Source organism: Homarus americanus, unplaced genomic scaffold, assembly GCF_018991925.1.
Source record: "Homarus americanus isolate GMGI-L3 unplaced genomic scaffold, GMGI_Hamer_2.0 scaffold57980, whole genome shotgun sequence".
NCBI lineage: Eukaryota > Metazoa > Arthropoda > Malacostraca > Decapoda > Nephropidae > Homarus > Homarus americanus.
Genome location: NW_024716703.1, coordinates 24,164,362 through 24,176,436, shown reverse-complemented (window position 1 = coordinate 24,176,436; position 12,075 = coordinate 24,164,362). Strand labels below are relative to the sequence as shown.

At 37.7% G+C, this 12,075-nt stretch overlaps 1 protein-coding gene across 10 annotated transcripts in view; it reads left to right on the top strand.

The window, feature by feature from the left end:
• The window catches only part of LOC121858347 (flocculation protein FLO11-like), an 80,652-nt gene that overhangs the window by 17,449 nt on the left and 51,128 nt on the right, over window positions 1–12,075 (top strand). For all 10 annotated transcript variants that reach the window (XM_042354765.1, XM_042354764.1, XM_042354768.1 and 7 more), the window contains 4 exons: window positions 4,653–4,827; window positions 6,849–6,870; window positions 9,212–9,612; window positions 10,326–10,429. In XM_042354765.1, coding sequence (XP_042210699.1) covers window positions 4,653–4,827; window positions 6,849–6,870; window positions 9,212–9,612; window positions 10,326–10,429 — 702 coding nt within the window. The remainder of the gene's footprint in view (window positions 1–4,652; window positions 4,828–6,848; window positions 6,871–9,211; window positions 9,613–10,325; window positions 10,430–12,075) is intronic.

Sequence of the window (12,075 nt, the reverse complement as noted above, 5' to 3'; positions counted from 1 at the left end):
TAGAAACTAATTTGGAACTGTGTAACACTTTATATATAAAGTACAGTATACAGGCATCCCCCGCATTATGGAATCTCCAGTTATGTAATTTTGCCCTGGTGTAATTGTGAGAATTTCAGTATGTTTGTATGACCATAATTTCGGGTTACGTAAAAGAACTCGATTTTACTGAATTTTGGTAAGTTTTTAAAATTTACTACAATTGTAGAACTGTTCCAGGATATTGTAGTACTGTCCCAGGCTATTATAGTACTGTCCCAGGCTATTGTATTACTGTTACAGGCTATTGTAGTACTGTCCTAGGATATTGTAGTGCTGTTACAGGCTATTGCAGTACTGATACAGGCTATTGTACTGTTCCATACTATTGTAATGCTGTTCCAGACTATTGTAGTACTGTCTCAGACTATTGTAGTACTGTTACAGGCTATTGTAGTACTGTTACAGGCTATTGTAGTACTGTTACAGGCTATTGTAGTACTGTTCCAGATTACTGTAGTGCTGTTCCAGACTATTGTAGTGCTGTTCCTGGCTATTGTAGTGCTGTTCCAGACTATTGTAGTACTGTTCCAGGCTATTGTAGTACTGTTCCAGGCTATTGTAGTACTGTTCCAGGCTATTGTAGTACTGTTCCAGGCTATTGTAGTACTGTTCCAGGCTATTGTAGTGCTGTTCCAGACTATTGTAGTACTGTTCCAGGCTATTGTAGTACTGTTCCAGGCTATTGTAGTACTGTTCCAGGCTATTGTAGTGCTGTTCCAGACTATTGTAGTGCTGTTCCAGGCTATTGTAGTACTGTTCCAGGCTATTGTAGTACTGTTCCAGGCTATTGTAGTACTGTTCCAGGCTATTGTAGTACTGTTCCAGGCTATTGTAGTACTGTTCCAGACTAGTAGTGCTGTTCCAGGCTATTTTAGTACCGTTCCAGACTATTGTAGTACTGTTCCAGACTATTGTAGTGCTGTTCCAGGCTATTGTAGTGCTGTTCCAGACTATTGTAGTACTGTTCCAGGCTATTGTAGTACTGTTCCAGACTTGGAGTACTGTTCCAGGCTATTGTACATCCAGTACTGTTCCAGACTAGTAGTGCTGTTCCAGGCTATTTTAGTACCGTTCCAGACTATTGTAGTACTGTTCCAGATTATTGTAGTGCTGTTCCAGACTATTGTAGTGCTGTTCCAGACTATTGTAGTACTGTTCCAGGCTATTGTAGTGCTGTTCCAGACTATTGTAGTGCTGTTCCAGACTATTGTAGTACTGTTCCAGGCTATTGTAGTACTGTTCCAGGCTATTGTAGTACTGTTCCAGGCTATTTTAGTACCGTTCCAGACTATTGTAGTACTGTTCCAGACTATTGTAGTACTGTTCCAGATTATTGTAGTGCTGTTCCAGACTAGTAGTGCTGTTCCAGGCTATTTTAGTACCGTTCCAGACTATTGTAGGACTGTTCCAGACTATTGTAGTACTGTTCCAGACTAGTTGTGCTGTTCCAGGCTATTTTAGTACCGTTCCAGACTATTGTAGTGCTGTTCCAGACTATTGTAGTGCTGTTCCAGACTATTGTAGTACTGTTCCAGACTATTGTAGTGCTGTTCCAGACTATTGTAGTACTGTTCCAGACTATTGTAGTACTGTTCCAGACTATTTAGTGCTGTTCCAGGCTAGACTATTGTAGTGCTGTTCCAGACTATTGTAGTGCTGTTCCAGACTATTGTAGTGCTGTTCCAGACTATTGTAGTGCTGTTCCAGACTATTGTAGTGCTGTTCCAGACTATTGTAGTACTGTTCCAGACTATTGTAGTACTGTTCCAGACTATTGTAGTACTGTTCCAGACTATTGTAGTGCTGTTCCAGACTATTGTAGTGCTGTTCCAGACTATTGTAGTGCTGTTCCAGACTATTGTAGTGCTGTTCCAGACTATTGTAGTGCTGTTCCAGACTATTGTAGTGCTGTTCCAGACTATTGTAGTACTGTTCCAGACTATTGTAGGACTGTTCCAGACTATTGTAGTACTGTTCCAGACTATTGTAGTGCTGTTCCAGACTATTGTAGTGCTGTTCCAGACTATTGTAGTGCTGTTCCAGACTATTGTAGTGCTGTTCCAGACTATTGTAGATAATACCCTAAGCTACTTAGGACGTTTAGTTGATCTTGTGAAGTGATGTTTCTTCCCAAAACATGACTGCTTTGATCCAACTCGTGGATCAATGTGTTATTTTCATGTTCAAGACATTCTACCTATGAGAACTGTTTGACAACTGATCCAAGCAAGTGGACAACAAATATAAATGAAGTATGGAAAAAAAACTATGGTGTGAGTGTTCTTTGCCATTTTACATTTAAATTTTCACTTTTTTTAGGGTAAATTCAATATTTTCCAGACATTTCAGTGACCGCTTTACTGTGATTATAAAATAAATACTGTCATTTATAAAATTACAGTAAATCTGTGCTTATTAGAGATGGTGGTAATATCTGAGTCTAGCTATTCTTGCTTGCTTTAAACCCAGGTGCTTTCTTCACTTTGTTGACAATAAATGTACTATCTGGCATTTGTTTCCAGTAAGCTAGTTTTTAATTAATAATGAACACTTGTTCAGGTGCATACTGTCATATTTAGTAACTCCCTCAGAAGTGAAGGGTAATAGCTATTGAGATGCCATGTCTACATCTGAAATAACACATTCACCAATCATTTAGATGTGTTATGTAAAGTATCCCATATTATGAGGAGTGAGTATTTTTTGAAGTACCCTTTGGAAGTACAGTAATACAGGAATGGGACTTCGTCCATCATCTTGGTATCTGGAGCACTCCAGAAAGCAGCTACATTCTGGTACAAATTATTTAACCCTTAAAGCCCCGGCGACGTAAGACCCACCACACCCCCCACACAGGCTTTTTTTTTTTTTTGTCACCTTCTAAATGGGTTAATCAGTAAAAGAAAATTTCCAGAAGAACATTTTTACATTCAACTTTTATTGTAGCATAGTTGAAGAGTTATCTTGAGTGTTGCCGAGCAGTGTGGAATGAGGAAAGATGTCTTGTTTGAAGCTGCTGCGCACAACCCACAGTGAGCGGGAACACACAATTCTTACTTGAAGGCCCTTTTATATCATATTTCTATCTTATAGCTATTACAAAACACAAATTATTTCTATTTTCTTCAAAAGAACTATAAATACTGAGCAGTAGAAATATTCAGGCAGCACAAAACTTCTCACTATTTTCAAATATATACACTATTTGTATGCACTTATACTGAATTTAGAACTTGATCATGTGGATGTCTTCCTAACATAGAATGTACTAGGTAACTCCACACTCCTTGTACCACATCATAACATCTTTGTGTCGTGGATCGCGGTGGCTGGCAGGGTGGGGAAGGGAATCATTGGCTGTATCACTGTCCTCACTGCCAAAACAAACTCGATATCATCTGGGTTCTGTTTCCTCTCATCATTGTCTTTGTTACCTGATACTTTATCAGTACCACTCAAATCAAGCAACTCTTAATGAACAGCATTACTGCCGAGCAAATGCCTTCACTTGCACTTGGGTGTGGAGTGAGGGAGGTCATTAGAGAGGTCTAAGGATGTGCTTCCCTCACAATATCTGGCGGGTAACTGACCATGAGGTATGAGTCTTCCGACTAAGATTACACGAGTTGATTTGCTAATTACTGTATTTTACAGCATATAAGATGCACTTTTTTGTCTGAAAATGGCTAAAAAAAAATCAGCCTTCATCTTGTATGTGAAGTTGCAGTCCCCTGTAAGCTAATGACTCCTCCAGTTGTTGTCTTTAGTAGGCTAAATTCTACCTAACCCAACTCCAGAATTAAATGTATGTTATTACATACTTAAATACATTATTACTATTTTTAATTAATTAAAAAGTTTTTAGTATTGTAAATATAAAACCTCAATTTATAACTACTCTGTACTGTACTGATGATAACCTGAGACGATTAATGTCTGTATGGCAGCGACACAACTCTTCAGAGGTAGCTAAGCAGTAACCATTTCTGAACTCTTGCTAGCATTACAATCTATTAGTGCCATACCTGCAACATTTAATTTTAAATCTACAAATACTTGATACAAATGAAGATTTACAGAACTTTCTTTTCACATTTGCATCTGTTAACATTGCTGGGGACATTGTAGTCAGGTTAGACTTGTCACTGTAACCACCAAGCAACTGAGCCAAGCTGTGAGGTGTTATGGTTGCTTCTTAATGCATATTTTCAGGAAGATATACGTAATTTTCTTCATCTATTATTACTCGGTTACAGGCTCACACCATCCTACATACATATTGGAAAAAAAAGTTAAAGAAATAATTGTCCTAGGACAAACACATAGAGGGAATATATATTTCTTTACACATGAGTTAGCTGGCTCAGTGATGGAGCAGGACATCACAGTGGTTGGCACTCCAAATTCTGGAAAAAATCTATCTGGCAACCCCAGGTCCCAAGCATGCATGCCAGATAAATGGTCCCATACCTGTATAAAGCTGAGTTTTCTCAGAGAAAAAAATATTACTGGCATAATTTATACATTATCTTTCACAGTTTATTAAATGAATTTGACCTTTACAACCCAGAAAATAGATATGGTTTACAATATCCTCCCCATTTCAACAGCGAAATCCAGCAACCACAGAACTCTCTTGGACTCCAAGGAAGCTGGAAGAGATCACCTTCATATCAGCAAGCTGATTCCTCTAGAAATAGTAGTGAATATGATGACGAAGATGACTTTGATGATGACTTTGGTGATGACACAGAACAAGATTCATCCACTTCACCCAAACAAGATGTGAGTTGCTTTAGTTTTGTACTGCATGACAATAGGAGACACTTTCTTTCATAGATTCTGTTTCTGAAAACCCTTCTATAAAATTCTTTTTTCACCATAGGCTCCCATAGGATCCAATTATAAAAACTGAGATACTGTATTTTCCTATGGAAAAAAAAAAGAAAATCTTCCCCCAAATTTTTATATTGCCACAAAACGTGTTTTTAATGACAGTTTTTGGTGTACACAATGCACAATGAATATAAACAGTCTCCTTCATAACTTTACATCTTTATTGTACAGTACATTATTTATTTGTTATTCATTAATTAGTAAAGATACATTACTGTAATAATCTGTGTTTATTACAGGTAATACCTGTACCCTTCATATACAATACTGTATATATTTCATAGGTAAAAAGAATGCATCTCCATATATGCAATGGTACCAAATTCTTTTCTTTAACACTATCAGAGCTGATGTTGGGAATAAAAGTTTACACTTTGCTTGCAGCCTCGCATCTCAAAATACCTCGGCTTTAATTTTTCTTCAAGGTATCTTGCGGTCATGAGACCCACTAATCCTTTACCCAACAATGGGTGACCTGACATTGCATCCGAAGGTCAGTAATATGAGACCACTAATCCCCCACCCTACCTTCACCTGACATTGCATCAGGTCAAGTCAGTAACATGAGACCCACTAATCCCCTACAACTTTGTGTGAGTGGAAAATATCAATCTTCGCTGTAACACACATCTTCATTCACAAGGCACCTCACACACCCATATTATATAGATTTTTTATTTTTTAAAAACTGTTTATTTATTTAACTAAAGTTTTACATAAATTATTAAGGATTCTTCTAGTAAGGAAATGGAGTTTCTAACTTAAATAGAACTGATTTTACAGACTCTGGTAGTTTAGACTCTTGGAAAACTTATCCCAACATGCAGAAACGTTCTTGGGATGTAGGCTAGTGTCTCTCTGTACAAAATGCACATGCACACTGTACTGTAGTTTAGACTTTTGGAAACTTTTCCCAGTAACCGTAAAAAATTCCGGGGATAAGGGATTTTTCCTCGTTTGAAAAAGTCGTCTGCACCATTTGTTATGGTTAACGGGGATATCACTAGTACTTTCTGATCTAAAGTTTCTGGAAATCATCATATCATTCATTTGGGCAATTTTACAATAACATTAGAATCTGAGGTCACAGTTAGATATTGACTTCAAGATACAGTAATTGCCGTCATCAAAAGGTTTGATTTGTTGGTACTGTATTTACTACCAAGACAAATTTCTGAGTGAAAATTACTTGTATATCTACAATTCATTGTTTTCTGAAATATATACCCTATGTACTTTTACACATCTAAGCGTGTCTACTACTTAGGGATATGTAATATTGGGGAGGAACATGTACTCTGAGAAGAACCCTGTTTTATCTCTTCTCCTTGTTGATTGACTTAAGTTAACAGCTCTGGTTTAAAACACTTTGCAACATTTCTTAGGTATTCACTGGGTGTACAAAAATTTTTGAGAGTTGTGGAAAATGCTAGAATGGTCCAAAACTGCTATGAATGACATTTGTGCAAAAAATCAAGATTCTAAAATGATTATATCTTTCTGCTGAAAACCCACTAATTAAAATGGAATATTGAATGCTTTGTAGGTTCGAAATCATAAACTGAGACTCTTCAGTGTGCTTGTTATTACAAAATGAAGTGATAATATGGAACTTTAATATAATGTTATTAATTTTGATAATTTCATTTTCTAAACATAATTTGAACTTTATTCACATTAGGTTCTATAATGTTATATAAAATCCATCAGGCTTTTCTATAGTTAGGTAAATAAATGCCTTCAATGCATTAAGGCAGGAAATAAGTACAGTACAGTATATTATCATTAGCATCTATGCAGTACATGTATACATTTATAACATCTATTGTAATACAAGATCCTGTGTCATATTCACTCATGTCTCAGCAATAAATGTTGTTTTTTTATTATTTTGTGGTTTCTCTTTTCAGGTATCCACCGGCCATGTTGAAGGTAATTGATTCCTGTACATTTATGATTACTGTATGTATATGTTAGCTCCTACCATCTATTAAAACAGTATTTAAGAAGGTTACTGATATAATATATGTGTACAGTACAATATATTATTCACCTAGCCATTCAGACTTTCTTTCTCGTGCACCTTAACACTCTTGGGTTTGGGTAGGTGCTCTCTGGCCTATTACTCACCTCACCACACTAGAAATAGCTGTATGCAATGAGTCATAACTAGCTTGCTATTTGAGATAAAAAGGTGGGATTTATTGCATCTGCATTGTAAATAAATTATCTATAAACAGTTTTGTATGTGTAATCACCATAAAAATAATTAATCCTATACGTAAGCGCAAGTAGAACACAAAATATTTGTTTGCGTTCAATGAAAATGTTTATACATTGCTTTATACCTTCATTATTTCATGTGATTGCAATATAAACCTTATTCCATTATAAAGCATGCATATGTCGGAAATTTTTTTTATAAAAAAAGTTGATAACAATTAATATTTCACTAGGTAATAGTGGTGGAAATTTTGCATTCTGATAAGTGCACCCAGGCCGAGTACAGATTAATCGTTATTCCCTCCAAGCTTAAAAGATAATTGTACATGTTGAGTCATAGCCCTAGGACGTCTTGTTGAAGGGCCGGACAAACTATCACTTATGCTAGAAGGGCCAGAGACACTGGGAGAGGTCTCAGGAAGCACCACACTATCATCACGTGGTGCAATCTACTTGTTATTTTACGTTTTCCCATGCCTCCACCAACAGCATGAGCCTCAAAAGTATCTTAGCTTTCGTCTGTATTCAAAACATCTTAGGTCACCCAACATGGGTGACCTAACATTGCATCCGAAGGTCAGTAATATGATACCACTAATCCCCCACCCTACCTCCACCTGACATTGCATCAGGTCAGGTCAGTAACATGAGACCCACTAAACCCCTACAGCTCTATGGGAGTGGAAAATGACAGTCTTTTCTGTAACACACAGCTTCATTCATGACCATATCCCTTAGATTTTTCATTTTAAATATATTTATTTAACCAACCTTTTAGATAAACTACATATTCTGGATTATTATAGTAAAGAAATTAAGTTTCTAACTTAATTGGAACTGTGTTTACAGATTCCAGTAGGTTAGACTCAAGGAAAACATCTCCAGCACCCAGAAACATTCTGGGGAAGTGGGCTAGTGTGTGTCTGTGCAAGAGGGCTGGTTTAGACACATTGAAAATTTTCCCAGGAACCGAAAAAGGTTCCGGGGATAAGAAACTTTAACAAGTTTGAGATAGTCGTCTTGTTACCCGGAAATCTCTCATCCCCGGAAGTGCTCTGCACTAATTGTTCTGGCTAACAGGGATATCACTGTATTCGTAGATGATACCCTGGATGTACCCAGAATGTCTGCTGGTAGTTTTAAATTTGCTGGCATTTTTGCGGCTGGGACAGGGATTCATTTGTTCTAGAGACAGTAATTTCCTTTACCTGTATTGTATATACGGGTATGTGTGTGTGTGTGTGTGTAGACACTACACACAAAACACATACAAGTGAATAATAATGGGAAAATCCTCTCACTAATATTCAGAAACAAATGTATATTAATAATGTTGAGTCTACTCTCAAGTCCACTACGTGCTTTGTTATTAATAAAGCACAGAGTAGACTTGAGGGTAGACTCAACATTTGTTGATTCATGGCCATTTTGAGAACCTAACCCCCGCGAATTTGAAAGGCATGCGATATATGCTTTGCTACCTAGCCGATGTGGAGTGGTGGTAGTGGTATTGTGGGTCGAGGTGGTGGTGGTGGTGGTAATATCATTCAAACCCACATTTTATATCATATAATTGTGTGTTATAGGGTGGAAAATATGTACGTTCATCGGAAGTGTCTTATTTTTTGCTTGGCGCTCCTGTGCCATGTGACCACCTCTTACATATAATTACATATAATCACTTTAATATCATGATATTGTGACATTGAGGTGCTTTAATATAGTGATATTATGGTGTTGAGGTACTTTAACGTCATAAGTTTTGGGCCTAATTGGGTGAAACCCCCACTTTCACTGATTCCTGCAACATAACCCCATTGACATTATGCTAAGATGTGTTCGGTTTGTGATCATTCACTTTATGATCAGGTTTTCGGGAATGCAACCTGATCATGTATTGAAGGATGCCTTTACATAGAGGGAAACAAATCCTCTACTCCCAGTTTGGAATTACACTTAGGACTATTCATTTATCAGGTGAACTCTCTGCCACAGAACTGCCACTTGGAATGAAATTCTTGATCACAAGTATGGTTCTGTTTCTTTCTAGGTGATGAAGAAAATGAATTTTACATGACCCCCCGAACTGTAATCAACACCCCAAGCTTCCCAAGTCTACCAACCAGAGGTCCTCCCATTTTACCTTCAAGACAACCTCCAACAAATGCTAATCCTTATGTTTCTGCAAATCGGCCACCAGTTACTCTTCCACGTGGCAATTTACAAAATATGCAGCCACCAAACAGGGATGTTTCTCTGCCAGGATTAAACAGAGGACCTTCACGTGCAAACCATTCATCTATAAATCAGCATGGAGGGTTCTCTGCTCCATTGAGATCACAAGGACCAACTGACCTTACTCAGCGTGGACCCTCTCCACCAGATATCTCTGGACGTGGACCTGCACCATTACCGGGACTTAATAAAAACAGTAACTACCCACTCATAAAGGTACAGTACACTGTGTTAAGTTGCATATTGTTATTAAAAGTTTAAAATTAACCCGTGAGTTACTTGTAATATATGGGAATGAATTGCTTATAGAATGCAGGTGAATTTCTTCAAGCAAAAAAATAAAAGTTATTGGAGTAATAAAAAAGTGGTAAGTGTATAGAGACTATGACTGACATGCCACTAAATGAAGCTGTTGAGCATATATAGCTGTACTATACGTATGTCTATATACAATAATCTAGGGTTCTTTTGCAACTTTTTATTTTCATTGCATGGCTATCAAAGTTACTCCAGTTTTCCTAAAAATTAACCCTGGGTCATCCAGACTCATTGGGGATGGAGGGGTCCTGATTAGCTGAAAGTCCAAACTATCAAAATGCAGTGCAAATGATATGGTCCTAAGATATTTTGTCACTGGGCAATTCATCATTGGCTCAGCATAAACCTAACCTAACCAAACCATGGCTTCATTGCCTCCAAATTAAAGACAGTGAACCCCTAAAAAGTTCCGGGGATGAGGGATTTTTTCCGGCTCTGAGAGAGTCGTCTCGTTACCAGGAAATCTCTCATTCTCGGAAGTGCTTTGCACCAATTGTTCCGGCTAACAGAGACGTCACTATAGAGAAAAATATGAGTCAAGTCTAGTATTCTAGAATATTAATCAGGTAAGAGGGATCAAGCTGTAACAATAATTCCACTTTTCCTTCCAGCCAAGGCTCCAACAAAATCCACCATCAGGGCAGCCATCCGGGGGGTTGACAAATCGTCCGCCTATGATGATTCCTGGATCCCACACCAGCAACAGTCCACACAAGTTAGTTAGTCTTCATGAAGTAGCTCTCTTTTTTGCAATACAGTAGACCCTTGCCATTCGTGGGTTTGCTATTCGCGAGATGCTGCCAGTGACAGGGCTGTAATGTTTAGGGTCATTGTTACTTGAGGCAGCACCATCTCTGTACACTGCTCCCTCATTTAACACGGGTTACGCTCACAGAAAATGCTGTGTAGATTGAATCCATCATAACATACGGAGATAGGGGATGCTTCTGGTGGTCCCCAAAATGCAACCCCCCCAACATCAAAATCTCTCCAAAACGAAAATTCAAGGATATGGTACAGCTCTAAAGCAGCTCGCTTCCACACATACATCTACCAAATTCACTTAACATGATGTTGTGGAGGCACTGGCATTTCTATAAAATCAGTTCCCTAAACAACAAAAAACTACCAAACTAATGCTGAATAGTACACAACTACTGTAATTTTCTACCTAACACGTTAAAAAAATATATACTGTGTAGATGACAACATGCAGCAAAAAGCAATAAGTAAAAGTTTAACATGGCCACCATTTGCATAGATCCTGGTTGCGTCATGTGAGGTTGTCCTCAAGCCTCGCCTTAACCCAATCCCGCCTGTGAACGCTCCCCTTCCTGACCCTTTGCAACATTCCCCCTAATGCTCTCATACACAAAGAAATTTTTATTCCCTCTATATTTTTTACCATATCATAGTTATTTCTTTTATTTTACTGTATTTATTTATTATTATTATTTATTTATTTATTTATTTATTATATTTTTTTGAGGGAGGGGATGTAACATGTAATATGTAACAAGTGAACAAATTTCAGTTTATCTACCTGAAATTACAAGTTAAAAAATAAGCATAACATAACTCCCCAGCTCCTGCTAAATCTCGTCAGTACACAAAGAAATGTTTTTTTTCCCTTTCTGTTTTTAACTTAATGATTTTATTTGTGCACATTCTGTATGAAGAACTGTGTGTGCATGTAACTTAATAAAACAATATGAAGAAACTTGTGTTTACCTGAAATTATGGCTCTATTCATCTCCACATTCTTCTTGACTCGTTCACAGAGAAACCACTCCAACAGAGGCCGTGGACTGGCCTCTCTATGGTCGTTGAAAAATGTCTTAACTTAATTTCCAGGGTAAACATGGTCCTATTCTTCTTTGCTGGAGTGTCCCTAAGTAAAGGGTCACTTGGGGAATATTTTGGTGGAGCCATGATGATGAAAGCAGGCGAAATAACTGAATTTAATCCAAGCGAAGGTTATGGTTGTGGCCGGACCAAGCACTAGATAAACTCTGAACCCATGTGGTGTGTGTGGAGACACTAGCCATGAACTGGAATGAACTTAAGCGTCAGCTGGCTTGCGTAAAGCATTTTCTAATTCAGCGCGTTCAGCCGAGTTTTCCCATATTAGCCCGGTTCAACCCGTGTTTGAGCGAACCTTTAAGTGATACTGGGCAGTAATAAAAGAAAATATGTTGAATGAACCCGTGTTAAGCGAGGAGGCAGTGTAGGGTGAATGTATTTTCAAACAGATCAAAACAAAATCTAAATGTGTCAGTAATATAAACCAGTCAGTGTCAACTTATTACAGAATAGCACTTAAGGGAACACCCTGTCTTATTAAAATTATTGGCGGTTTTT